The following is a 27803-nucleotide window of genomic DNA, read 5'->3' on the forward strand; positions in this document are numbered from 1 at the left end:
CTCTCGTATAAGCTGGAGCGGGCCGTCATTCGCAGGCTGGAGAGCCCAGACACCCCGCCTTCATGCGTTATGGAGAGGGTCTTCGACCTTATCAGACGTCATCCCGGGCCCGAAGTCTGGACAGAACATATCTACAACGCGGCTCTCCATTCATCTGAAAAATCTCTGTACAACGTATTACTGAAAATCTCTGTTTTGACCACTGACGATTTTACACGGTGTAATCCGCTGCACCTGCTTACATTATACACTCTGTTTGTGGATGTGATGGCGTGCCGGATGAAACAGCTGGAACTGCCCAGAGGGGAGATTGTTCCTACACTTTTACAGCTGAATACTGAAATAAACCATAAATGCGGGGGAGATGTATTACTCAGTTTTCCATTTTTTGTACGTGAACGTATACTTTTTTCCTTCATGTATGTTGTGTTTAATAAACATGAACGTATACTTTTTTCCCTCCACGTATGTTGTGTTTAATAAACATGAACGTATACTTTTTTTCCCTCCACATATGTTGTGTTTAATAAACATGAACGTATACTTTTTTCCCTCCACGTATGTTGTGTTTAATAAACATGAACAATTGGTTTTTTCTCTGTGTGTGACTTTAATGAATGTAATAAAGCATATATTCTAAAACTTAGATGGTCAGTGTTCTTTCCAATAATATTGTTGAAAAAAGGGTGAAATGTTTTCAAATCAAATTTATTTATATAGCGCCAAATCAAACAGTTGCCCCAAGGCGCTTCATATTGCAAGACAGAGTCATACAAACGAGGTTTTGGTGGAAGAAAAGGTTCTCGTATAAATTATGCAGGGTTTTAACACGGTCTTATTAAAAGGCCGAGGCTGATCTGTGAGCGCTCTCCGCGGTGCTGAATCAGAGTTCAATTTAACGTCTCCAAGAGCGGCTGTATTAAAGGCCCGCGCTCATCTGTGAGCGCTCTCCGCAGTACTGAATCAGAGTTCAATTTAACGTTTCCAAGAGCGCCTATTTAAAACAAAAGATTATATGTTTTAGCAAACATAAATATTAAAAATGAAAAAGGACTATTCGCTTCATCATTCTGAAGAGATCCGCCTTAAAAGATGGGTGATGAGGATTTAATGAGGGATATGTATTATAGTCCGGCAAATCCGGGGAGTTTTGGAGGACCGGAGCGTTTACGCAGGGCTCTGTGCGATCAACTCGGATCTAAAATTCGTATGAAGCATATCAGAGATTTCCTGTTGGGGGAAGATGCATAAACATTACACAAACCTGCCAGGACGCATTTTCCAAGAAATAGAGTATTTGTCACAAACCCGCTTAACCAATTCCAGGTGGATTTATGCGACATGCAGGGGTTATCAGATTTTAACGAAGGGTACAAGTACCTGCTGACAACACAATGCTACCAGGTGGACTTGGCTCGACACCTGCATCTAGAGGGTGACTGGGATGTGGCGCTGATGGAAATTTCTTATCCACACACCTGGTTAAATATCCTGGAAAAGCCTTGCTGTACGTTTCAGGTGAAGAAAATTATGGGCTTACCGCCCAAGAACAAACTCGCCGTTCACTCGCAATTTTTGGACACGGGATATTACGATAACTTTGAGACAATACGCATCAAAATCAAAAGCGATCAAGATCGACCGGTGAATTTCAGATACGGTAAAGTTGTTGTGACATTACATTTTAAACCGGCGGGATAAAAATATGTCCACGTGCAGCGGGCCCTGAACTTGAAAGTCACGCGATTCGGCGCTAAAGCGCGCTCTGCTCATGAGGCCTTTATTCGGGCCCGCGTCATCCACGGCGGTCGAATTGTGCTGACCCGGAGTGTCTTTGTAAAACAATCCGCCCGTGAACTGTGATTTCAATGAAGCGTGCGAAAAGTTCAGCAGCGTCTCAATCATCGCCCTGTACGGGTGCATCGCGCTGGACTGGGAAATTAGCCGGTCACCCAGAGTCACGTCGACTTGCGAGAAAATCGTATTGAGAGGGTAATTTATTACCCCGACGCGGGCGTCATTAGCCAGGTCAGTCCCGTCGGCATTTGTAATTTTCAGTCGCAGATAAAGCAGCGTATTATTGAGATCTAAATACCTCTCACCGTCTCCAGGGATAAAAAACTCGATAGGGCCCGTGTCCGTCAGGGCTGATAACGGGCTGACCTCGACGTATTGGCTTTGCTCGATGGACAGCTGGGTCCCGGGACGGCGAATAAATCCAATTCGCTCATGGTGCATTCGGGGGAATTATTTTGCAAAAGAGACATTGTTTAAGAGAAAATATCCCCGGACAACCTCCTCTTCTTATGTTTCCTTCGAACTGTTCTGCTTTTTCCGGGGGTCTTTCGCTTTTTAACTGTTTTGATCCATTTCCCCGGGGGGCGTTTCCGGGGCCTTCTTGAGAGCACCATGATCCCGGACCCCCGCTGCTGCTCGGGTTCCTGACTCCATCCGGCCCTCTCAACAACGCGGCTCACTACGTTGGAAGTGATGCTTCAAGCTGTGTTTTTCAGGTGAGGTTTGGCGATCGTGTATCCTTGTTTAATCAGCGGCGACACAAATTTGAACAGTTTCGAAAATATGTTCCCGAGCCCGCGCCCGTACATAACAGGAGCGCCGTGGAAGCCGTGAAGGCCGTTCCCGGCTTGATTTTCATAGTAAGGCACAAATCTATAAATGTCGGCTTTGTGCGCTGCCCCGGACATTTTTTTATCCCGCCGGTTTAAAATGTAATGTCACAACCACTTTACCTTATCTGAAATTCACCGGCCGATCTTGATCGCTTTTGATTTCGATGCATATCGTCTCAATATGTCTTTTGGAGACCGGGATGTAATAAGCGGGGTTGAATTTCTTTGTAATTATTTCCCCGAAACGACCTCCAATTTTGAATGCTCGGAGGAGAGGAGCAAAAGCGTCGCCCACTACCTGAGGCTGTACCACGTCTGTATAACAGAACAGGTGATACATGCCCGCTTTTATATCGGGGTAGCGGGGAGAGCTCCTGACCCCGGGTCCGCATCTCAGCCATTGATTAGGGTGTATCCCCAGCATGTAGGCCGTCAGGGCTTCAAAATATACCTGGCAGGTACCGTCTCCTTCCCACAGAAACTTTTTCTGGATATCGTCATATTTTAAAGTCAGCTTCAGATCTATAGTCTTCAAACGAGGGTTTATCCGCGCTGCAATAACCTCAAAGTTATCATAATATCCTGTGTCAAAAAATTGCGAGTGAACGGCGAGTTTGTTCTTGGGCGGTAAGCCCGTAATTTTCTTCACCTGAAACGTACAGCAAGGCTTTTCCGGGATATTTAACCAGGTGTGTGGATAAGAAATTTCCGTCAGCGCCACATCCCAGTCACCCTCTAGATCCAGGTGTCGAGCCAAGTCCACCTGGTAGCATGAAATTGTGTTGTCAGCAGGTACTTGTACCCGTCGTTAAAATCTGATAACCCCTGCATGTTGCATAAATCCGCCTGAAATTGGTTAAGCGGGTTTGTGACAAATACTCTATTTCTTGGAAAATGCGTCCTGGCAGGTTTGTGTAATGTGTATGCATCTTCCCCCGACAGGAAATCTCTGATATGCTTCATACAAATTTTAGATCAGAGCTGATCGCACAGAGCCCTGCATAAACGCTCCGGTCCTCCAAAACTCCCCGGATTTGCCGGACTATAATACATAGCCCTCATTAAATCCTCATCACCCATCTTTTAAGGCGGATCTCTTCAGAATGATGAAGCGAATAGTCCTTTTTCATTTTTATATGTTTTAGCGAACATAAATATTTATCTTTTGTTTTAAATAGGCGCTCTTGGAAATGTTAAATTGAACTCTGATTCAGTACAGCGGAGAGCGCTCACAGATGAGCGCGGGCCTTTAATATAGCCGCTCTTGGAGACGTTAAATTGAACTCTGATTCAGCACCGCGGAGAGCGCTCACAGATCAGCCTTGGCCTTTTAATAAGACCGTGTTAAAACCCCGCATAATTCATACGAGAACCTTTATTTCCACCAAAACCTCGTTTGTATGACTCTGTCTTGCAATATGAAGCACCTTGGGGCAACTGTTTGTTGTGATTTGGCGCTATATAAATAAATTTGATTTGAAAACATTTCACCCTTTTTTCAACAATATTATTGGAAAGAACACTGACCGTCTAAGTTTTAGAATATATGCTTTATTACATTCATTAAAGTCACACACAGAGAAAAAAACAATTGTTCATGTTTATTAAACACAACATACGTGGAGGAAAAAAACAATTGTTCATGTTTATTAAACACAACATACGTGGAGGGAAAAAAGTATACGTTCATGTTTTAAACACAACATACGTGGAGGGAAAAAAGTATACGTTCATGTTTTAAACACAACATACGTGGAGGGAAAAAAGTATACGTTCATGTTTATTAAACACAACATACGTGGAGGGAAAAAAGTATACGTTCATGTTTATTAAACACAACATACGTGGAGGGAAAAAAGTATACGTTCATGTTTATTAAACACAACATACATGAAGGAAAAAAGTATACGTTCACGTACAAAACTGGAAAACTCTGAGTAATACATCTCCCCCGCATTTATGGTTTATTTCAGTATTCAGCTGTAAAAGTGTAGGAACAATCTCCCCTCTAGGCAGTTCAGGCTGTTTCACCCAGCACGCCATCACATCCACAAACAGAGTGTATAATGTAAGCAGGTGCAGCGGATTACACCGTGTAAAATCGTCGGTGGTCAAAACAGAGATTTTCAGTAATACGTTGTACAGAGATTTTCAGATGAATGGAGAGCCGCGTTGTAGATATGTTCTGTCCAGACTCCGGGCCCGGGATGACGTCTGATAACGTTGAAGACCCTCTCCATAACGCGTGTCTGGGCTGTCCAGCCTGCGAATGACGGCCCGCTCCAGCTTATACGAGAGTCCGCGTATAATATAAACTTCCCGCAGGCTTTGAAAGAGACTCATCACACAATTACCCATGACTGTAAACAATATAATGATGATATTAAAAAAAAAAAATGCAGGGTTTTTTTTTTTTTCAGTCGTCGGGGTTATAGACGGCTACCATCCCCTCCAGGTCGAGATCGGCGTCTTCACCGAAACGTGTACAGTTTGTTGATCTTTGCTTCAAAATTATCAGTGTATTTCAGCTCAGTGAGTGTTTTCTACCGCCTCCTGGACCCTCGCCGCCGATGGGTTGAGGAAGCGCTGGGCTAGGAGTTTTACCACAGCCGGAATGAAGGTCGGTCTCCAGAGTCTCACCATTAATCTCTCAAAATGTCCGGTAAAGAAATATTCATTTAACGGGTCCAGGCAGGGGTGATCGATCTCACACCCGTAACAGAGTTTTTGTCTGTAACTTTTGATCACAGCCAAAAGTAAGTGGGCCACGCCGACTTTCACCTTTTTCAGGAATTCCTCTGACAGGAACCCGCCTGGCCGGTCTGATGTGTAAGATGTGGCGTATTTCGCAGCCTGCTCGAGGTCTTGTACCTCCCCCGGACTCGCGGCCTCCGTGACAACGGGAAGAGAGCCCACGCCTCCCGGGCTAGAAAGCGCCTGAGAAGGATGGATCTCGCCCCAGACCGGTTCGAGCTGAACTCCCCACGGGGTCTCGTACCCGCCGCGGGTGCATGAAGCCTTCTGGCGCCGGTCCTGGTTCACGACCGGCTCGGCAGATCTCTTCCAGGCCTGCCCCGTGGATGGCGGGTCTCTTCCACAGGCGAGTGCGCAGTCGCAAGTGATGTCATCGGCCGGTGCGATGGGGGAGGTTGAGGAGCTCATGCTGGTCCGTCGTCCGATGCTTAAATGAGATGTGGTCCGCTGGTTTTTTTTATAGAAATCCCCGTGCATGCGGCGGAGGAGCTACGGCAGAGTTTTTTTTTTTTTGTTTTGTTTTTTTTTTAAGTAAAAAGAGGCGCCAAGTTTATTCGGACTTCATCACGTCCCTCCAGGCCAGACACCTTGTAAAAAGGCCCGTAATCCTCTCGTTGCAGGTGTTGAACAACTCGTCCCAGCTCTCAGCAGCTGCTGTGATAGATCTGACGCGGCCGCTGGCACTAACTCTCTCCAATTTAACTTCACCCTCAGAGTCAGCATCAGGAGGTCCCTGCTGAAATATCACCCTATAGCGTGGCCCCTGGGGGCTGAGCCAGGTGAGTTGGAAGTGAGTTTTCCTCTTTTCCGGCGTCCGATCTCCTGGAGGCTCAGGGTTGACCGTGTCACGAATCATCGACCCTGCAGCCGTGGAGAACACTCCCCATCCAGCGGAAGTAAGCGCCACCCGCGGGGTTCCTCGAGTGGCAGTCTCACCCTCAGCCAGAGTGAAGAAACTTACTTGGGCGAAATACGGATCGAACGTGTAAGTTAAACGTTCGGGCCCCTCCAGGCCGTACGTCAAATCTTCCTCCGGTATCGGCTGACTCAAGCGGCTGACGTACATCCTCGCTTTTTTTGGAGCGAGTGAGCCCTCTGTCGTCATGGTGATGTTCACGGGCGTCTCACAGATGTAACGGAGGATCGGAGTTCGTCTTGCCATGGTGAATGCTGTATGTCACTCTGTCATCGAAAAGGGGATTTTTAAACCCTGTCTTCGGCCCGCGGGGCTTAATTCAATGCTTCGGATGAATAAACACACCATCTGGCGTGACTGAGAAGAAACTTCCGCCTTCATCACCTCGGGCGGCATCTCCGATCAGCGGGTGTCCCGCAGCCCCTGATCGACCGGGTAATATCTTAAAAGAAACTGCATCTATCGTAACCAAGAATAAGCTTTGTTTTTCCATCTTCAAACGAGCCCAGTGAACGACCCCGTCATCAGGAAATCGGATGTAATAAAACATTCAAGCTTCAACCAAAGATTCAAGCTTCTCTACTATGTTATAAAAGACCATCCGGCGTGACACCCCCGCTGCGCAGGTTTTACACACACACACACACACAGCTAGCGTCTGCAACAGGTATTACAGCCGTGGGGTCATGTTTCCGTGAGGAGCTCTATGCGTGGGTATTTGACCGTCTTGCTGCAAAGATTTACAGCCGTTACAGCCGAGACGGTTATTTTTAACCCTTCTTTAATTTAAGAATTAAAAAACAGAAAAGGAGACGCATTAATTTAAGAATTAAAAAATATTAAAGGGGTATTAAAATATTCGTGTTTAATCACTAAATTGAAGAAAACCTCCCATAATTGTGCAAAAGATATGGGTATTTTTTAATCCTTCTTTAATTGAGGCATTAAAAACCATAAAAGGACCGCTTTAATTTAAGATTTAAAAAATATTAAAGGGGTATTAAATATTAGACACTGAATTATGTTTAGTTATTGTATGTTTAGTTAGTTTAATACATTAAAAAAGATCTAGGTATTTTTTTAATCGTTTTTTAATTCATGAAATAAAATGACATTAAAATATTAGACCCGGGTGGGAGGGGAGGTAGGGCTTGGAGGCGGGGTTAGGGGAGGTGCTAGGGGTGGATTAGGGGTGGAGCTTGGGGGCAGGGTTAGGGGAGGAGCTGGGGCAGAGCTTGGGGGTGGGGCCAGGGGAGGAGCCAGGTGCGGGGTTAGGGGAGGAGCCATGGGTGGGGCCTGGGGGCGGGGCTAGGCGAGGGGTTAGGGGCATTATTAGGGGCGGGGGTTAGGGGCGGAACATAGTGACGTAGTCGATTCTGATTGACTGTGACGTCATAAGGGGCGGGATTAGGGGGCGGGGCTTAGTGACGTAGTCGATTCTGATTGGCTGACAGGGCCATAAATCAGTTTTTGACATAAGGCCGTGCAGTTTACTCTCTTGGATGAATTGAGGGATTTAATTTCTGATTTCCTGACTCATGCAAAGATATTAATTGTTGGTGACTTTCATATTCATGTTAACAAGTCTTCGAATCTCCTCAGCAAAGCATGTTTGGATGTATTGGAAATGTTTGGATTTCATCAATTCATTCAGGGATTGACTCACAAAAGTGGTAATACTTTGGATGTGGTCCTGGCTTTGTGGTATTGCCATTTCTGATATTAACAGGCTAGGCTGATAGTATCAGGCTTTGTGGTCAGAGAGGTCTGGACACAAATGCAGGACTCACTTACACAGCACTGGGTTTTAAGATCGTTGACTCAGCAAGGTCAACGATCAAAAAGGCAGTCTAGTAACAGTAAGCAAATCAGAAACATCAGGTGGTAAGGCATGGTCAAAAAAACAGACAGGTCATCAAAAAACAAACGTCGTAAGCAGGAGTACAAAAATACAGGTACAGAGCAGGAAACAAAGGCACAAGGTGCAACAATCTGGTGTAACCATTGAAGCTTATATACACCCTGGTGATGAGCTACAGATTAGAAACAGGTGTGTGGAAAGCTTCAGAATAGGGTGTGGACAAAACAGTGTGCACCGCCCACCACCAAGCACAAAGAGAGACAGATAAGAGAGATAGGGAAAGACAAAGCCCAAGCAGGAAAAACCCAGCAAGAGAAATCGCACACTGAAAAACAACGAAACCTAAGCTAAACAGAATAAAACAGAAAAAAACATGATACACTTTAAAACATACGGATGACACAGTGATTGTCAGTCTGTTGCAGGACAATGAGGACAGCCACAGCCCTATAGTTGACCACTTTGTTAAATGGTGTGAGGACTCATATCTGGATAGATGGTCTAAAATGTGCCATTTTAAACCATCTATTCACAGTAGTCAGAATAACGGTATTCCCCTTCGAGGGTGGAAAACCATTCACAAAGTCAATGGTTATGTGCGACCAAGGTCGCGTGGGAATTGGCAACAGAAGGAGATCACCAGCCGGTGAGCTGGTGGACAATTTGTGCATGGCACACACTTGACATGCCTTAACATAGTCGGTAATATCAGCCAGCATATGTGGCCACTAAAACCTTTCTTGTATGATTTAAATGGTTCTCTTGATGACCGGGTGACACATGAACCGGTTGTCATGTCCTCATCGAATGACTTCACCCCTTAGTGCATCTGGAACATATAGACTCTCTCTTGGACCTGACCTTAGTCTCTGTATCATCCATGCCCATCTATTCCCCCCATAAAGCATGGGGGGGGGGGATAGTGCTAGTTTCCGAAGGTATGGAAGAGGGGTCCCCCTGCCGGGAAAGTGCATCCTGTTTTCCATTTTTTGAGCCTGGACAGTAGGAAACAACAAAATTAAACTAACTGAAGAAACTTGCCCAGCGGGCCTGTATTGTATTTAAACGCTTAGCTGTGCCAAAGTACCCTAATTTCTCATGATCTGTCCAAACTAAACTTGTCCAGAGGCGCGGCCATGGTACTGAAGTTACAGATGAACTTTCAGTAAAATTTTGCCAAACCCAAAAATCTTTGTACCTCCTTTCGGTTCTTAGGGACTGCCCAATCACGAACTGCCACAACCTTCTCTGGGTCCATCCGGATCTCACCCTGTGTGATCAGGAATTCTAAAAATGATACTGTAGACCTAGGAAATTCACATTTTTTGGCTTTGACAAACAAGTGATTTTACAACAAAGTTTCCAGGACTGCGTGTACATGCCGCATGTGAGTTTCCTCATCTGGAGAGAAAATCAGAATATCATCAAGACAAAGGAACATGAATTTGTTAAAAACTCATGCAGGATGTCATTAACCAGATTCTGGAACACTGCGGGTGCGTTGGTTAGCCCAAACGGCATGACTAGATACTCATAATGACCAGTTGGAGTATTGAAGGCAGTTTTCCATTCATCCCCCTGTTTAAAGCTAGAGTTGGTAGTCCTGGAGAGCTAGCAAGACAGCTAGGAAGATTTGAAAGTAGCAGCTCCTCTAGGTTCCACGCCCTACCCCGTCAGTGTTCCATCCAAAGCCACGCCCCCACAAACCTGAACACGCATCTGACTGTGGGACTCAGTGGGGCAGAGAAGAGCAGAGGATCTTTGTCATGGCTAAAAATAACATACAGAGAAGCTAACATTAGCTTTTGGGCTAATACAAGCTACAAAGTAGCCACGTGGGCAAATCTTATATGAAAATAACAAATCCCCTCAAAGTAAAAGTAATACCTGTCCAACTGAATGAGAGCAACCTCTGTGTCAGTTTTCAGGCCCTTCAGATGCTTCAGTTGTTTCCACTGAGAAAATGCCGCACCGATGTTGACTCTCATCTGACCTCTTTATCCCGAGCCTTCTTCATCGCAGCCTTTTCTGTCACTGGCTTTCTTTTCCTTGGCTTTCTATCAGGGCGAGCCATTAAACGTAACAGTGGAAGTGGTAGTTTTGGCTGTATTCCTGCTGCCATTGGATCGAATGCCCCTATCACACTTGCTTGCTTTGTGTTGCTTAATGTGGCATCATGATGATGCAGGAATGTCTGCATCAGGTGCGCACAGCATGGGGGCAGAGAGGAGGTGAGAATGCAGAGGATGATCTGCAGGCAGTGTGGCTGCAGCCAGACAGTGCAATCTAATTTCTCTTCTAGTTTATATTTGTTCTTCTGCAGGGCTGCAGGTTTGTGCTGTTTTTTCTGTTATAGTTTACCTTTCTTCCTTTGATCGCAAGCTGCGTGCGTGCGTGAATGAACCGTCCATGAGTAAATGTGGAGATATCTGGAGTTATACTTGATGTGGACATGTCCTGTCTCTGGCAATCAGTCTGTGAGCAGGACTTTTATGGACTTTATTTAAACATTAACTTTGAGCGTGTAGTTTTACTGCATTGTGTACATGGTATAAAACAATCCTGTGTGATTTATACTTCGGGAACAATGGAACACCGCAGGAATCATAAATCCGCTAATCCGCTAACCGCTAATTAGTGAAGCTAGCTTTTTGTTGCAGATTAACTGTTCAGCTAACTTCAAAAACCATCAGTGGACTAATTAGCTTCCGCTAAATTTAGTTTCACAAACTTTTAGTCCAGTAACTTTTTTTTTTGCTGGTATAGTAAGTAAAGCTGAACAGTCAAAAACATTTGTAAACCATAAAATCACATGTTAGTCTGTTATATGTTTTGCAGCAATCAGGCAGCTGTGAGGAGCTGAGCTCAACCCGGCCCCAGCAGAAGGGACCTGGCTACCCGGCTGCTACAAAGAAAAAAAAGTCATTTACATTCAACATAGAATGCCCCAGATGTGTGGCAAAAGGCATAAAAGCAAAGCAGTTTTGACTTATGGTTTGATTTAAAAGCCAAGCTAATTCCAGCCAATTTATTGATTTTATCATCAACTCTGTCATTTTTACAAAGTGAAAATATCACAAATAGCTTTGTTTTAAATTAATACACTAATTCTGAAGGTTTGAACATTAAAACTCACAGATGCCAAAAGGCATTATGGGAAAATGGGCCTCTTTGTCGTTGGTTGCTTGGTTTATTTGTAAAAAACAACAACACACAAGTTAGTGTAACGTATGTTGGTTTTTACAAATAAATGTGTATTTGTAAATATGTCATTTATTTTACATTTGTAAAAAAAGGCATTTGCAAAACTAAAAATTCTGTGTGATTCAGAGTACCGAATGGCGACCATGTGACAGTTGGATGCTATTTACACTCCCATCCAGTAGATGGTGGTGTTCTATGGATTTTGACCCAAAAGATTAGCGGTTATTGAAGCTAACCTTTTGGTTATCTGTGCTCACCACTGGAATCCATGTACACCAAACAGTTACAGCAGATAGCCAGCTGCATCACAAGTGATGACTCCCAGCTTCTGGCTAACGAATTCCTTCTGGTCGTAGGTTCAAAGTTCCAAAGTCCAGGACAAAATGCTACACGAGGAGCTTTATTCCAGCAGCAATTGTTCACTTGAATAAATCTCAGCAGGGTTTGCACATATTTATTTATTTATTATGCATTTATAGAACTACAGTACAGTGAGGAAAATAAGCATTTGAACACTCTGACTTTGCAAGTTGTCCCACTTAGAAATCATGGAGGGGTCTGAAATTTTCATCTTAGGCGCACGTCCACTGTGAGAGACATAATAATAATAAAAAAAAATCCGGAAATCACAATGTATGATTATTTTAATAATTTATTTGCATGTTACTACTGCAAATAAATATTTCAACACCTGCCAATCAGCAAAAATTCTGGCCCTCAAAGACCTGTTAGTCCGCCTCTAAAAAGTCCACCTCCACTCCACTTATTATTCCAAATTAGAAGCACCTATTTGAGGTCATTAGCTGCATAAAGACATCTGTCCACCCGACAAAATCAGTAAGACTCTAACTACTAACATGGCTAAGACCAAAGAGCTGTCCAAAGACACCAGAGACAAAATTGTAGACCTCCACAAGGTTGGAAAGGGCTACGGGGCAATTGCCAAGCAGCTTGGTGAAAAAATGTCAACTGTTGGAGCAATTATTAGAAAATGGAAGAAGCTAAACATGACTGTCAATCCCCCTCGGACTGGGGCTCCATGCAAGATCCCACCTCGTGGCGTATCAGTGATCTAAGAAAGTGAGGAATCAGCCCAAAACTGTACGGAAGGAGCTGGTCAATGACCTGAAGAGAGCTGGCACCACTGTTTCCAAGGTTACTGTGGGTAATACACTGAGACGTCATGGGTTAAAATCATGCTTAAATCAGCACACGTCCAGGCCCGTCTTAAGTTTGCCCATGACCATTTGGATGATCCAGAGGAGTCATGGGAGAAAGTTATGTGGTCATATGAGACCAAAGTAGAACTTTTTGGTCTTAATTCCACTCACCGTGTTTGGAGGAAGAAGAATGCTGAGTACCATCCCAAAAACACTGTCCCTACTGTGAAGCATGGGGGTGGAAGCATCATGCTTTGGCGGTGTTTTTCTGCACATGGGACAGGACGACTGCACTGTATTAAGGAGAGGATGACCGGGGGCATGTATTGCGAGATTTTGAGGAACAACCTCCTTCCCTCAGTTAGAGCATTGAAGATGGGTCATGGATGGGTCTTCCAACATGACAATGACCCGAAGCACACAGCCAGGATAAAATCTTTGGAGGGAGCTCAAACTCCGTGTTTCTCAGCGACAGCCCAGTAACCTGGCTGATCCAGAGATGATCTGTGTGGAGGAATGGGCCAAAATCCCTGCTGTAGTGTGTGCAAACCTGGTGAAAAACTACAGGAAACGTTTGACCTCTGTAATTGCAAACAAAGGCTACTGTACCAAATATTAACATTGATTTTCACAGGTGTTGAAATACTTATTTGCAGCAGTAACATACAAATAAATTATTAAAAAAATCATACATTGTGATTTCCGGATTTTTTTTTTAGATTATGTCTCTCACAGTGGACATGCACCTAAGATGAAAATTTCAGACCCCTCCATGATTTCTAAGTGGGAGAACTTGCAAAATCGCAGGGTGTTCCATTCCTTATTTTCCTCACTATATTTATTTGCCTTTTGTACACAGATTTCATGCTGGTTGTTTCTCTTGATTACTGTTTTTACTCTTTAAGTAAGCCTGTGAGTGCCTAGTCTGTGTCACACTTTTGTTTAGCATATTCTTTGTTAGTGTTTTCAGTGTTTTTATCAGTATTGTTTTACCTGACTAACATGGACACCCTTTTCTGTTTGCTTCAAGAGAATTCTACCTCCAGGTACAAATAAAGTCACCTGAACCTGGAATCTGACCATTTTATTTTTTGAAATGTATTGCAGGCATCCATTTCAAAATGAGCAAATATTTGCACAAAAACAATAACAAATATCAGTTTGAACATTAAAAATTCTTTCTTTGTGGTGTATTCAAATGAATATAGGTTGAAGAGGATTTGCAGATCATTGTATTCTGTTTTTATTTAAATTTTACACAATGTCCCAACTTCATTGGAATTGGGGTTGTACAAGTGGTTGTCCTTGAATAAGTGCTGCCACCAAGTCAAACAGGAAGTTTGACTTAGCTTGCTTTTGTTAATTAAATGAGAGTAAAAGTCCCATTTTGTAGCCAAGAGTGTGTGCTTATCATCCAGAATAGCTTTGCGCCACACAAGGTGGGATACTTTTCATTTTTTTTTGGCTTATCAGCTCACCGATTATCGGCCCTAGTTTTGAACTATGCCATTTCCGCTCGAGACCTCTGGAGTTATGCTTGAGGTCACATAAATGATCATTGAACCATAGTGAGTATGTTCTTTTTGTTGGGGTGGGGGTGGGTGGTGGTGGTGGTGGTTTTGGTATCAGCAGAGCGATCATGTCCAACGTAATTGTGAGCTCTGAATTTAAGGCTGTCTGCTAAATGATCATGTCCCGAAAGTGATGCCAAAATATCGCGCATTCTGGCTCAAAGCAATGATGATAAATAAGTGTCTTATCCCAGTAGACAAGGCAAGGAGAGGTACACTTAATAACAGAGTGATCTGAAACCACTGACATAAGAGACACAAGGTCAATATCTGAGATGGTAATACCATCAGCAAGGACCAAATCCAGTGTGTTTCCACTAATGTGAGTCGAACCATGAATGCATTGTTGGTCTTCCAGTAGATCTCTATTATTCATGAGTGATTTGCAGAGTGGGTCAGAAGGCTTGAATTCACCAGCAAGCAGAATGTTATCTGCACAGGTTACCAAATTAGTGATTAAATTCACCAAATTCATTTAAGAATTCAGACTACGGGCCCACAGGCCTATAAACGATGATAAAGTAACAAATTAGAATTTCATTCTTATGACCTTGACTATACATGACATGCTGAGCAGAGCAGAGAGGCAAATGTTCAAATGAGTTATATTTTGTACCCCAAGAGCCATTAAGCTATTTATTCATGATTAAATCAACCCCTCCACCTTGCTTTGTATCATGAGGGACGTGACTTAATATGTACGCAGGTGGGCAGGTTTTATTTAATGGGACAACAGTGGTAGGTTTCAGTCAGGTTTCAGCTAAACCAATCATATCTAGGCGGTGTTCCATAATTAGTTCATTTATCATTTACCAATTTTCATCTCCCTACTCCAAAAAAACCCCTATGGGGAGGGTTTTTTGAAAGATTCAAGGGGGCGCTACTGAGGCATTTTGCCCCGCCCATGGGCGACGCCCTTATGAATTGTAAGAGGTTGTCGTGCTTGATCTGTGTATCAATTTTCATGATGATATGACAAAATGAAAGGCGTCAAAAGGAAGAACGTAATTTCATGGCGAATGGGCAATATTCGGCACGCTGCCACACGGACGCTGTTACTTGGAACTTCACAGCGTTCCACGCCTACATTCACCAACTTCTTCTGCATGTTTTAGAAGTGGATTGAAGTTGATTGGGTGAACTATGTGACATCAGGACCTGTTAAAGTAAAAATAAGACATTTCCTGTTACCACTGGGGGCGCTATGGCGCAGGTGGGATGTTAATATATGCACACGTTCAAGGCGGAGCCCTCATCATGTCCAGCAAGTTTGACGGATCTACGATTAAGTATTTGGGAGTGACAGTTGTTCGAAGTTAAATGGCGTGCTCCGTAAAGCTCGCCAAAGTTTGACGAACCCTAACAGCCACGCCGTTTGAACTAATTACATTCTTTTGATAACTTTTGATCACCATGGGGTCTTGATGATGTTGACCAAATTTGAAGACGATTCGGTGAAATCCCTAGGACGAGTTCGTTCAAATGTAAGTAGTGGAAATGGCTAAAAATGGTAAAAATTAGCTCAAAATCTAAACTTAAAATAAAAATGGCCGACTTCCTGTTGACATTTCACCTTGACGGTAAGAGACTTTTTTGTGCATCCCGGCATGGTAAATATGTGTATCGAATTTCATGAGGCTGCGATGAAAAAAACCTCAAAGCGGGGGGATTTTTTTTAAATTTCTAGGGGGCGCTATTTCGCAATTTCGCTGCAACCTTGTAGGCGAACCCCAAAATATCGAATTTCAGATCCAGCCGGACGACTTTGGAACATTTGGTGAGTTTTTGAGCATGGGAAAGGTCCGAAATTTGGATTAGAAAAGTGTAAAGAATAATAATAATAATAAACTAGGACTGCAAGCAGTTATATACGGGCCCTCGTTCCGTGCGACCGCCCACACAGGGCAGTGCGGCCCCTTGTAACCAGATGTGGGCATGTGCGTACAGGGGCTACCACTCATCACACAGTTAAAATTTCAAGCAAATCACACAATGCATGAAGGAGTTATGACATGTTGATGGTTCATCCACTAGGGGGCGAACAGGGGCCAACCATCATTACACGTGAAGTTTCAAGTCAATCAGGCAAAGCATGGAGTTATCATGACTTGATGTTCCATGACGAAGGGTCAAATTGGCAGCGCCATAGCGGCCACACCCTCCAAAATAGAGAAAAGCTTTTGATAACTTTTGATCATTATTGTCTCTGGATGCTGTGAAAGAAATTTGAAGTGCATTGGACAAAATCCATAGGAGTTTGTTCAAATACAACATGTGGAAATCACGCCAAAATGAGAAGAAAATTCAAAATGGCCGACTTCCTGTTTGGAGGAGACCAATGGTGCAAGAGACTTTTTTGTGCGTCTGTGCAAGTCAGACGTACCAATTTTCATCTCCCTACTCCAAAAAAACCCCTATGGGGAGGGGTTTTTGAAAGTGTCAAGGGGGCGATATTGAGGCATTTTGCCCATGGGCGATGCCCCTATGAATTGTAAGAGGTTGTCGTGCTTGACCTGTGTATCAATTTTCATGATGATATGACAAAATTAAAACCGTCAAAAGGAAGAACGAAATTTCATGGCGAAAGGTCAATATTCAGCACGCCGCCACACGGGTGCCATTAGTCGTAGCTTCACGGCGTTCATCGCCTACGTTCACCAACTTGTTCTGCATGTTTTAGAAGTGGAATGAAGTTGATTGGGTTAACTATGTGACATCAGGACCTGTTAAAGTAAAAATAGGACATTTCCTGTTAGCACCGGGGAACACTATGGCAAAGGTGGGAAGTTAATACATGCAGACGTTCAGGGCGGAGCCCTCATCATGTCCAGCAAGTTTGAAGGATCTATGATCAAGTATGTGGGCGTGACAGCCGTTCGAAGTGAAATGGCGCCCTCCGAAAAGCTCGCCAAAGTTTGACGAACCCTAGCAGCCACGCCTTTTGACCTAATTACATTATTTTGATAACTTTTGATCACCATGGGATCATGATGATGTTGACCAAATTTGAAGACGATTGGATGAAATCCCTGGGACGAGTTCGTTCAAATGTACACTCAACAAAAATATAAACGCAACACTTTTGGTTTTGCTCCCATTTTGTATGAGATGAACTCAAAGATCTAAAACTTTTTCCACATACACAATATCACCATTTCCCTCAAATATTGTTCACAAACCAGTCTAAATCTGTGAGCACTTGTCCTTTGCTGAGATAATCCATCCCACCTCACAGGTGTGCCATATCAAGATGCTGATTAGACACCATGATTAGTGCACAGGTGTGCCTTAGACTGTCCACAATAAAAGGCCACACCTTTCAACATAAGGAAAAGCTTTCGATAACTTTTGGTCAGTATCGTCTCTGGGTGATGTGGAAGAAGTTTGAAGTGCATTGGACAAAATCCCTAGGAGGAGTTCGTTCAAATACATGTGGAAATCATGCCAAAATGACAAGAAAATTCAAAATGGCCGACTTCCTGTTTGGAGTAGACCCATGGTGCAAGAGACTTTTTTGTACATCTATGCAAGTCACGTGTACCAATTTTCATCTCCTTACTCCAAAAAAAAACCCCTATGGGGAGGGGTTTTTGAAAGTTTCAAGGGGGCGCTATTGAGGCATTTTGCCCCGCCCATGGGCGACGCCCCTATGAATTGTAAGAGGTTGTAGGTCGTAACTTCATGGCGTTCATCGCCTAAGTTCACCAACTTGTTCTGCATGTTTTAGAAGTGGAATGAAGTTGATTGGGTTAAATATGTGACATCAGGTGCTCTTAATGTAAAAATAGGACATTTCCCGCCACCACTGGGGGGGCTGCTATGGCGGAGGTGTGAACCTAAGATATGTAGATGTTCAGGGCGGAGCCCTCATCATGTCCTGCAAGTTTGAAGGATCTACGATGAAGTATATGGGCGTGACAGCCGTTCGAAGTGAAATGGCGTGCTCCGAAAAGCTCTCCAAAGTTTGACGACCCCTAGCAGCCACGCCTTTTGACTTAATTAGAATCTTTTGATAATTTTTGATCACCATTGTGTTGTGATGATGTTGACCAAATTTGAAGACGATCGGATGAAATCCCTAGGATGAGTTTGTTCAAATGTAAGTAGTGGAAATGACCAAAAATGGCAAAAATTTGCTCAAAATCGAAACTTAAAATCAAAATAGGACTTTTTCCTCCCCGGGCCCTAATAATAATAATAATAATAATAAACAGCGCAATTACAATAGGGTCCTCTTAGGACTTTTTCCTACTCTGGCCCTAATAAACAGCGCAATTACAATAGGGTCCTCGTAGGACTTTTTCCTACTCGGGCCCTAATAATTTGTTGTCCTACTCAGACCCTAATAACAGTGGTGGGTACGGATAACAAAAAAATAACTTTGATAATAGATAATCAGGTAACTGAAAAGTTATCTTTGATAGAGAGAAAACGATAAACCACCCAAAAATGTATCGGAAGTTACAGATAACCGATAAATTCCAGTATTGTCTCTGGTACACTTGCAACTACTGACAAGCTGATTTTGAGTTTTAACAGCACGATTGCTTCTGGAAGCATCAAAAGCAATGACAGACTCAAGCAATGAGTCAGCACTTCTGCCTTTAAGCATCCTGCCCCCTGCTGGAACCTCTAGTAAACCTCTGGAAACCACGTAGTAAACATGGTTTCCAGCACAAATGCAGCTGAGAGGAGCCATGAACCTCAACTCTCTACTCAATTACAGTGGTGCTGTCAGGAGGCGGTCTTGGAAAATAAAGCAATGCTTACTTATGGTTTGGTGTAAATAAAATCAATACTGATAACTCCATTAATGTCAATCCTGTCATTTGTGCAAAGTTAAGATATAACGTATATCTTTTAATGTTGAATAATGCACTAATTCTGAAGTTTTGTAACAAACACATACAGATGGCATTCTGGATAAAATGTGCCTCCGCTAACACTGATTGGTTGACTGTAAACCACCACATTAATGTGAGGTGTGTCGTGTGTTGGTGTTTACAGATAAGTCCTTTTGCAAAATATGCCATTTTTATTTGTAAAAAAAGGCATTTAAAAAAAATAGCCAAGTTGTAATTAGATAACCGTCTGATATAACCGGTGTCAAAATAAATCGAACACTGCCATGATCTACTGGTACCAGTGTGAGTTTTGGCCCTTTTTCATCTGATTTTTCATTTGTGTGAGAATTTTTTGGATTGCACCAAGTTTCAGGTTAATCGTGCATCCTACATCGTTTAGTATACATGGAGTAACGAGCTGCGTTTAACATCTCACGACCACCTCCTGATCGCTGATCGTATGGTCAGATGAAAATCAAACCTGTTTGATATTCTGGTCGGCCGTCATGAGGGTATCCCGCTGCTGAAGTGCTACAAGCATCCAACCCCTTGCACTGTGCATGTGCAAATACTGCAGACCTGTCTTGTAATGTTTTGTTGTTGTTATTGTTGTTTTTTTTAACTTTGATGTCTCCCATCGAGAGTTTTTGTAAATTAAGTTTGAAAAAAACAGCTTCTATTTATGTTTTGCTTCTGGAAACACAAGTCCGATGTGTGGTTTTTGAACGTACAATGTGTGTGAGAACATAAATCGTGCGCTCTGAACTTTTACACCGTGCGGTTCTGTTGTACAGATTGAGCTTTATCCGAGTACAGTGATTGAAAATATCAGACCAGCTTCAGGGTCAGTACTGCCATGAACACTCCTGGCCAGTAGATGGCAGTAGAGACCTTGAAAACGTGCTAAAAAAAATTCCAGATAATCTGTGTCTGCTACATTTAAGATGCGTGGAATTTAATAAACGCAAACACAATAACAATGTCTATAAAGCCATAGAATATATTCAGGAGAGTTTTAGGCACTAGAGTTTAATGCTGTTGTCTGTGGAGCCTGATCAGAGTGTCTCAAATGCATTTCTCATGTCGTGAACGTACCAAGATACCCATAATGCACCTGAACACAGCATGTCCACACTAAAACCTTAAAAATTAGCGCATTACTTTGATATTTTCACTTTATAAAACTTCAGATGTGATGTTAATTTAAATAACTTGTCCAAAATTAGTTTGGTTAAAATTTGAACCATCAGTTAAAAATGTATGCCTCTGGATGACTTGGGTGATATTGCCCACATATCAGTGTGGGGTTAAGAGAAATTAGGGTTTTTTTGGTGGCCAGTTCTCCTTTGCGTGCAGAGGACGGAGTGATTTCTTCTAGAAACAGCTCTCGTCTGTTTGCAGAGGATAGAACTACACATCTGCTACAAAACATTGAACAGGTAGGTGCTCAACTGATTTTAAATTTTATAAGTGTTTGTAGCTGTTCAGTTTTGTTTACCACGTTAACGCTCTAAAAATTATCGGACAAAAATTTATCGGAAGATAATTAGTCCGATAATGGTTTTCAAAGTTATCTGAACAGATAATCCGATAATGAAAACATTATCTTTGATAATTATCAGTTATCAGATTATCGGAACTGTGCCCACCACTGCCTAATAATAATAATAAACAGAACAATTACAATAGGGTCCTCGCAGGACGTTGTCCTACTCGGGCCCTAATAATAATAATAATAATGATGATAAATAATAATAATTATAAACAGTGCAATTACAATAGGGTCCTCGTATGACTTTTTCCTACTCTAATCATAAATAATAAATAATAATAATAAACAGCGCAATTACAATAGGGTCCTTGTAGGACTGTTTCCTACTCGGGCCCTAATAATAATAATAAACAGAACAATTGCAATAGGGTCCTCGTAGGACTTTTTCCTACTTGGGCCCTAATAAACTAGTTGAACTACAAAAACACAGATTAACATCACTTTGAGCAGATGGGATGAGTTCATCCTTGAAATCACCTGCTGGAGTCAGTGGCTACAAAGAAAACCTGCAGCCCTTTTGGAATACTTTGGGCACCACTTCACTAAATTAATAACACTAACAACAGTGTTAAACTAACATGAACCACAATAACATTTAAAACCCCCAAACCCAGAACTCCCATGTTGTATTGCAGGACAATGTCCATTGTTTACTGGCTAGCTAAAATCGCTAATTTCTCCAAAAATACAGTTGTGCTCAAAAGTTTACGTACCCTGGCAGAATTTTTGGTTTTGTGGCCACTTTCGGAGAATATGAATGATAACACAAAAACCTATTTTTCACTCATGGTTAGTGGTTGGGTGAAGCCATTTATTGTCAAACAACTGTGTTTACTCTTTTGAAATCATAATGACAGCAGAAACTACCCAAATGACCCTGATAAAAAGTTTATATACCCCTGTTCTTAATATTGTGTGTTGCCCCCTTTAACATCAGTGACAGCTTGGAGTCTTTTCTGGTCATTGTGGACGAGGGTCTCTGATGTTGAAGCTGCCACTGAATATGTCTTGGAATTTATTTCCATCAATTACACAGACATACAAACAGTATGGCACTCTATGGTAAATTTGCATGGAGTAGACAGTTCTCAAAAACTGAGTGACTGTGCAAGAAAGAGAAGAGTGAGGAAAGACACCAAGACACCCAGAAGAACCTATAGGCTTATGTGGCTGTTATTTCAGAAATTGTGCACAGTGCATATTCTGCATTTTACATCACCACTCTTAGCTTCATAGTGGAGTACAGCGGAGGAGATCAACAGATCAAATCTAGTCTTGCATCTCAAATGCAATGTCTGGCAATTTGTTGCTAAACTTTCATGTCTTCTTCATACAAAAAAAAACAAAAAAAAAAAACTCCTCTGTACCTCTTCATCATGAAGCTGTATAACTGGTGCAAGTAGCAGTTCTAAGCAGGAGAAGAAAGTTTGACCATGTTACCCCACTTCTGGCCTCCCTTCATTGGCATCCTGTCCCTGTGAGATGAGATTTAAAAGGTTTTGATATTGTCCTACAGAATTCTTTATGAGCTAGCTCCTCCCCTATCTGTCAGCTTTAATTAAACTGATTGTTCCAACCCATGCTCTGTGTTCTTGAGATGCAGGATTACTGTGTGTCCCAAAGGTAAAGAGGTCTGCAGGTCACAGAGCTTTTTCCTATTGTGCATTTTTTCTCTGAAAATGTCTGACCACTGGCAAAACTGATTGCACATCTCTCTTAAGTCCTGTCCCCTCTTTTTGTTCACCTTTTCCACTCTGGTCGGCTTATCACTGAAAGCACGTCACGTTGATGCATCACGTCTGACTTATCACTAAACAGCTGCTAAAGTAAACTTAGTGTTGATGATGACAACTGGTAACTCACTAGGATTAACTAACTAACTAACCAGTTTTTTCTTTTATCACTGCCATCTGCCCAACCGTACCTGTCTGAAAACACCACATGTGAACATTTTAATATATAAATAGATACATTAAGAAAACAATAGAATAGTCTTTACTGTCACTGTAGGGGGGGGAGACAACAAAATTGGGGATGCTCCCGCAGAGGTGCTATACACCACAAACACCCCTTAACACCCCTTCTAAGCCTGTATATCCCATCGATGGGAAATTTCACTTTTTATTTGTGAGATACTGGCAAGCCAAAATGAGGCTGGTGGTGGGGGTTAATTAAACTCAAATTCAAAGCAAATCTCTAGATCTTGATATAAATTAATTAAAAATCTAAAAGCCAAGATGATGGGGTTGCATAAGTAATGGGCCGTCAGTTGTTTTCCAGCCACAGAATGTCCAGTGAAAGGTGTTAATTCTCCAACGCTGTCCTTTTTATGTCGATTTAGCAGAGTGCCGCTACATGAAAAAAGGCCATCGCCAACAGCACAATGATAGAAGAAAAATTGCATGCACACACAGAACAATCCAAACTGAATGCGCACTGTGTCGAGAGTGTGGAAAAGGATTCATTTAATGATTGCCTCATTATGTCTGCCATGGTGACAGCCTGTTAGTTAGTTAGTGCAGATGCGTTACAGGTTGTTGTCGTAAGAGTAATCGGGCACAGATTACTTTAGCAGCTGTTTAGTGACAAGTGCAAGTCCAAAGCATCAGACATGATGCATCAACCTGGCAGGTGCTTTCAGCAGTAGCCCTCTGGTGTCACCTCAGTAACATTTTGTGCACCTTATTTGGATCCTTCAGTCCCTGTGTCTCTGTGTTTCCTCCTCTTTAGGTTAATTGTTGGCATCTTTTAATCACACATGTTCTTTTTAGTTCTCTGACAGATTGTTAGGAACAGCCCTGCTCTCTCACATTTCACATTTGGTTTTTATCTGGACCTGTTTGATTTTAGAGTTTAGTCTGCTGTTTTTGGAATAGTTTTATTGGTGAGACATGTTATTTTGACCTGTGTTTGGGACCTGGATTTCCTTTTGCTGTACCCACTGAAAGCCTGTAGCCTCGCTGACTGATCTCTTGGATGGTGACGTTGCGCCACTGAAGTTTATTTCCTGAGTTTTTTCACTGACCTGCATAATGAGAGCTTTCAGTGACAGCTGTTTTTGGCATCTGTTTACTTTGAGCACACAAGCAATAATAACCCTTTGTTACATTTCTTGCCTGCTTCTCAGGACTCGTGTAAAACATTACCTAGATTCTGCTTTCCGTACGACATCCAGAGGTGAGTACATTCAGCTGCCTTACCTTCCTGCAACTGTCCTTTACTAGTTGTTCTTCTCTTATTGCACTCATTTTTTCAGAGTGAGAGATGGCGTGGCTGTCCAGCATTTTACTTTTGTACTGACTGACCTTGAGGCATGCCAGCGTTTTGGCTTTTGTCGTCTCACCAACAGCACACAGATCTGCCTTTGCATAATCAGGTGTGTGCATGACAGAGGGTGGGTGGATAAAACACATGTACAGTGCAAACTCTAGCTTTAATTTTCTTTCTATGCAGTTATCTTCCCTGGTTTGAAGTGTTTTACAAACTTCTCAACAACTTGGCTGACTACCTTACAAAAGGCCAGGTGAGACATTATTGCTATGGTGGTGTTTTTTTTTTTTTTTTTGCTTTTTGTTTTTCTTTTCCTGCTCTTCTAATGTATTGTCATCACTTATATTACGCAATCTCATCAACAGACCTCAGATATGAAATCACTCCTGGCTGCTCTCTACAAGCAGCCCGTACCACTGGCTGCTGGATCCCTCATTCTGCAGATGGTAAATCTATAAGTAACCCATGAGAACATCGAGCCACATTTGACTTTGTGGTTGTTTTTCTCAGTGGGTAGCTTGTTGTGTTTGTTTCTGAGGGGGAGCAGTTATTGTTCAACACAGGGATGTCCCATCCAATTAGACACCCAGAGGGAAGAGAAGGGGTGAGTCTCACAGGGCCAAGTGTTGTTGACTAACTGCTGGGCACACAGACTAACTGCGATAGGAAAAAATAACCTGTCAGTGCTTAATTGCAGACACTAATAACCCACATCTCTCTAATAATTAAAGTGTTAAAAACATTATTTAATTTGCACAAAAGTTTGACAGCCATTGTGAGTTTTACCATAACAGAAATGCATTTATGTCGCACTTTTCCAACTGATGCAGATGCTCAAATCAGTTTACAATAGATCCCTTTCATCCATTTTTTCTCTCTCTCTCTCACACACACACCCTCCGGTGTCAGGGAGCTGTCATGCAAGGTGCTCGTCTGCACCAACAAGGGCAGCATCACCACAGTGGAATTGAAATGAAACTACCATGCATGAATTAACTGGACAAACTTAATGGAAGCATTATTGTGAGTGGGCATCAAAATGTTCACACATCCATCACCTGCCATGTCTAAAGAAAATAAAAATGATAATTTGAAGATACATAAACCTATTGATATCATGTCTTTTGCACTACATTTTCATCAATCATTGAGAAACACAGACAGCATGTTACGTATAGTACATCTGTCTGAACAAGTCTGACAAGTTCTCAAAACCTGAGTGCACATGAAGAAGTGATGGAAGCTTAACAATATAAGGATAACAAGAGCAAACAGAAATTTCTGACATCTGCCAATCCAGATCCGGATCACCTTCAAAATCCATCAGAATCTTCCATGCCCTAATATCTATCTGTGGCGAAAATTTGCTGAGAATCCATGAAGCAGATTAGACGTAATCCTTCAAAGCCTGTATAAAGTGAATCTTGATCCAGAATCCAGATCCAGATCACCTCCAAAATTCAGCAGAGTCTTCCATGGCCGAATATCTATATGTGGTGCCAAATTGGTGAGAATCCATGAAGTGGTTTGGACATAATCCTTCAAAGCCTATGTAAAGTGAAATCTTGATCCAGAATTTAGATTTGAATCCAGATCACCTCCAAAATTTAATGGGTTCTTCTATGGCCTAATATCTATCTGTGGTGAAAATGTAGTCAAAATCAGTTCAATAGTTTTGACTTAATTCTGCTAACAGACAGACAAATAAATAAACGCCAATGATTTTATTCCGTCTTTGGTGGACATAACTGTGAAGGAGGTGTCAGCTTCTGTGGCTTTGACTGGAGAAACTGCACAGGTCAACGTTTGTCTGTTGTGTCACCAGTTACACAGCTTTATGGTGGGGTGGCACAGAGAAGAAATTTCTTAAAAAGAACAGATTAAATTTCAGCTGAAATTCAGAAGACAAAGTAGCAACTCAAGCCAAGATTCATCTGTTTTCTTTATGAAATGCCAATCCTTACTCAGCTCCAGTGGACCATGTCTGTCCAAAAATACTTTTTTGTTCACCATATCTGGGTTATCTGGCATGGAACCAAGCCCCAACCTGTAGTAATGATGAATGAAGCCAATGTGGATTTTGACAAATCTTGCCATTCCGTTAACTGCCACTTGAGATTGGCTCCAAAATGAGTCACTCCCACTCACCACTCAGGCTAACCGTAAGTGGTGAGTGGGAATGACCCACATCTTAAAATGTCTGAATTTACAGAGGAATGATACAAAAAATGGGTTTGGTCATTTCTGAGTGACAGCTGTCTAAAACTGAACCTCCCCACCAAATTTCCTTGAAATCCATTCATGTTCTTTTGATGGCAGACAAACAAACAGCAACTAAAACATAACTTCACAGTTGATATGGTTATTTATTGTTGATTTTAATGGAACAATAAGATCTACATGGCAAAAGATGCAACTTATATTATACTTACATTACATTACACTACATTAAGTGCTGTCAAAGGCATTTGCATATAAAATAGTTCAGTTAGGATCTGTTATGATCTAACCAAATGAAAGGATTGGACCCAAAAATGTTGGGAGCTGTAGTGTAAAAAACAAGCTAAAAATGTATTAACAATGAATGCAATGATGCAGGAATGTTGGTAGAGACGCAGGAGCACAGAAGCACAGGCTGGACCAGGATGAGTGGAGTTGCAAGGAACCAAAACCATGCGGCTGCAAACGGAGCTGACTGCAGGTTGAAACACTGGAACAAAAGAGCAAAAATGAGAATCAGGACACACATGAAACGAGGACACAAGAAACACGAGTTAACTATATTGGAAAATAGGGAGCCCAGGTTACCACCTGATGAACACTGAGTTTCTGGCAGAGGTGGAGTGACTGAACCACCAGGCTTTAAATACAGGTGAAGATGATTACTGACAGGTGCACTTAATCAGCCCCATTTAGCGGTGCCTGGGGAACAGAGAGAGAATGAGAGAGAAAGCAGAGCAGAGTAACACCAAGGCAGCACAACGGGATCACTTTCATGAAAGAAAATATTTTACTTTCATTGCTGCAAGTTATATTTGGCAGTGTGTCTCTGTTCCTGGGTCTCACCAGAACAGAGACACACAAAAAATAGCTCAATATGATGATGTATTCAGATCTTCAAATGTGTGTTTCAGAGAAATGTAACTGTTTATAGTTAATGTTGGTGCTCCCATTCTATGTGCATACATGGAACAGGTAAAAAACAACAAAAAAAAAACAAAAAACGGAAAAAGCAGGAACAGCAAACATGACATGGATTAAGACAGCCCCAGCATTAAAGGAGTTTGAGTGCAGTTGGGTAGCAAACTGGCTTGCAGAGCAGCAGTGTGTGGCATGTTAAAGTAATTTAAATAGGATGCCCTAAATGAACTTGACTTGACTTGAGGCTTGACTTTGTGGACTGTCTGAACTAACGCAATGTTCACTTTTTCTTCTCACAAGAAACTGTTTGAGCAGTTTAACAGAATTTTGTAATGAAATGCTATATATGCATGTTTGCCATCTAGGCCAGTCTCTCATTACCAATTTTTACCTTCCTTATTACAAAATAATTAAATCAGGCCCAGTTCATCACAATGACAGTCTAAAGTATACCTGTGTACAACCCCTGGCAAAAATTATGGAATCACCGGCTTCGGAGGATGTTCATTCAGTTGTTTAACTTTGTAGAAAAAAAGCAGATCACAGACATGACACAAAACTAAAGTCATTTCAAATGGCAACTTTCTGGCTTTAAGAAACACTATAAGAAATCAAGAAAAAAAGATTGTGGCAGTCAGTAACGGTTACTTTTTTAGACCAAGCAGAGGAAAAAAATATGGACTCACTCAATTCTGAGGAATAAATTATGGAATCACCCTGTAAATTTTCATCCCCAAAACTAACACCTGCATCAAATCACATCTGCTTGTTAGTCTGCATCTAAAAAGGAGTGATCACACCTTGGAGAGCTGTTGCACCAAGTGGCCTGACATGAATCATGGCTCCAACACGAGAGATGTCAGTTGAAACAAAGGAGAGGATTATCAAACTCTTAAAAGA

The 27803-nt window shown here is 42.1% G+C and overlaps 1 protein-coding gene across 2 annotated transcripts in view; it reads left to right on the top strand.

The window, feature by feature from the left end:
- The window catches only part of si:dkey-76b14.2 (DENN domain-containing protein 1B), a 109268-nt gene that overhangs the window by 17029 nt on the left and 64436 nt on the right, over window positions 1–27803 (top strand). For both annotated transcript variants that reach the window (XM_034188216.1, XM_034188217.1), the window contains exons 4-7: window positions 23620–23669; window positions 23749–23868; window positions 23946–24015; window positions 24128–24208. In XM_034188216.1, the coding sequence (XP_034044107.1) occupies window positions 23620–23669; window positions 23749–23868; window positions 23946–24015; window positions 24128–24208 (321 nt within the window). The remainder of the gene's footprint in view (window positions 1–23619; window positions 23670–23748; window positions 23869–23945; window positions 24016–24127; window positions 24209–27803) is intronic.

This window comes from Thalassophryne amazonica, chromosome 15 (genome assembly GCF_902500255.1).
Source record: "Thalassophryne amazonica chromosome 15, fThaAma1.1, whole genome shotgun sequence".
NCBI lineage: Eukaryota > Metazoa > Chordata > Actinopteri > Batrachoidiformes > Batrachoididae > Thalassophryne > Thalassophryne amazonica.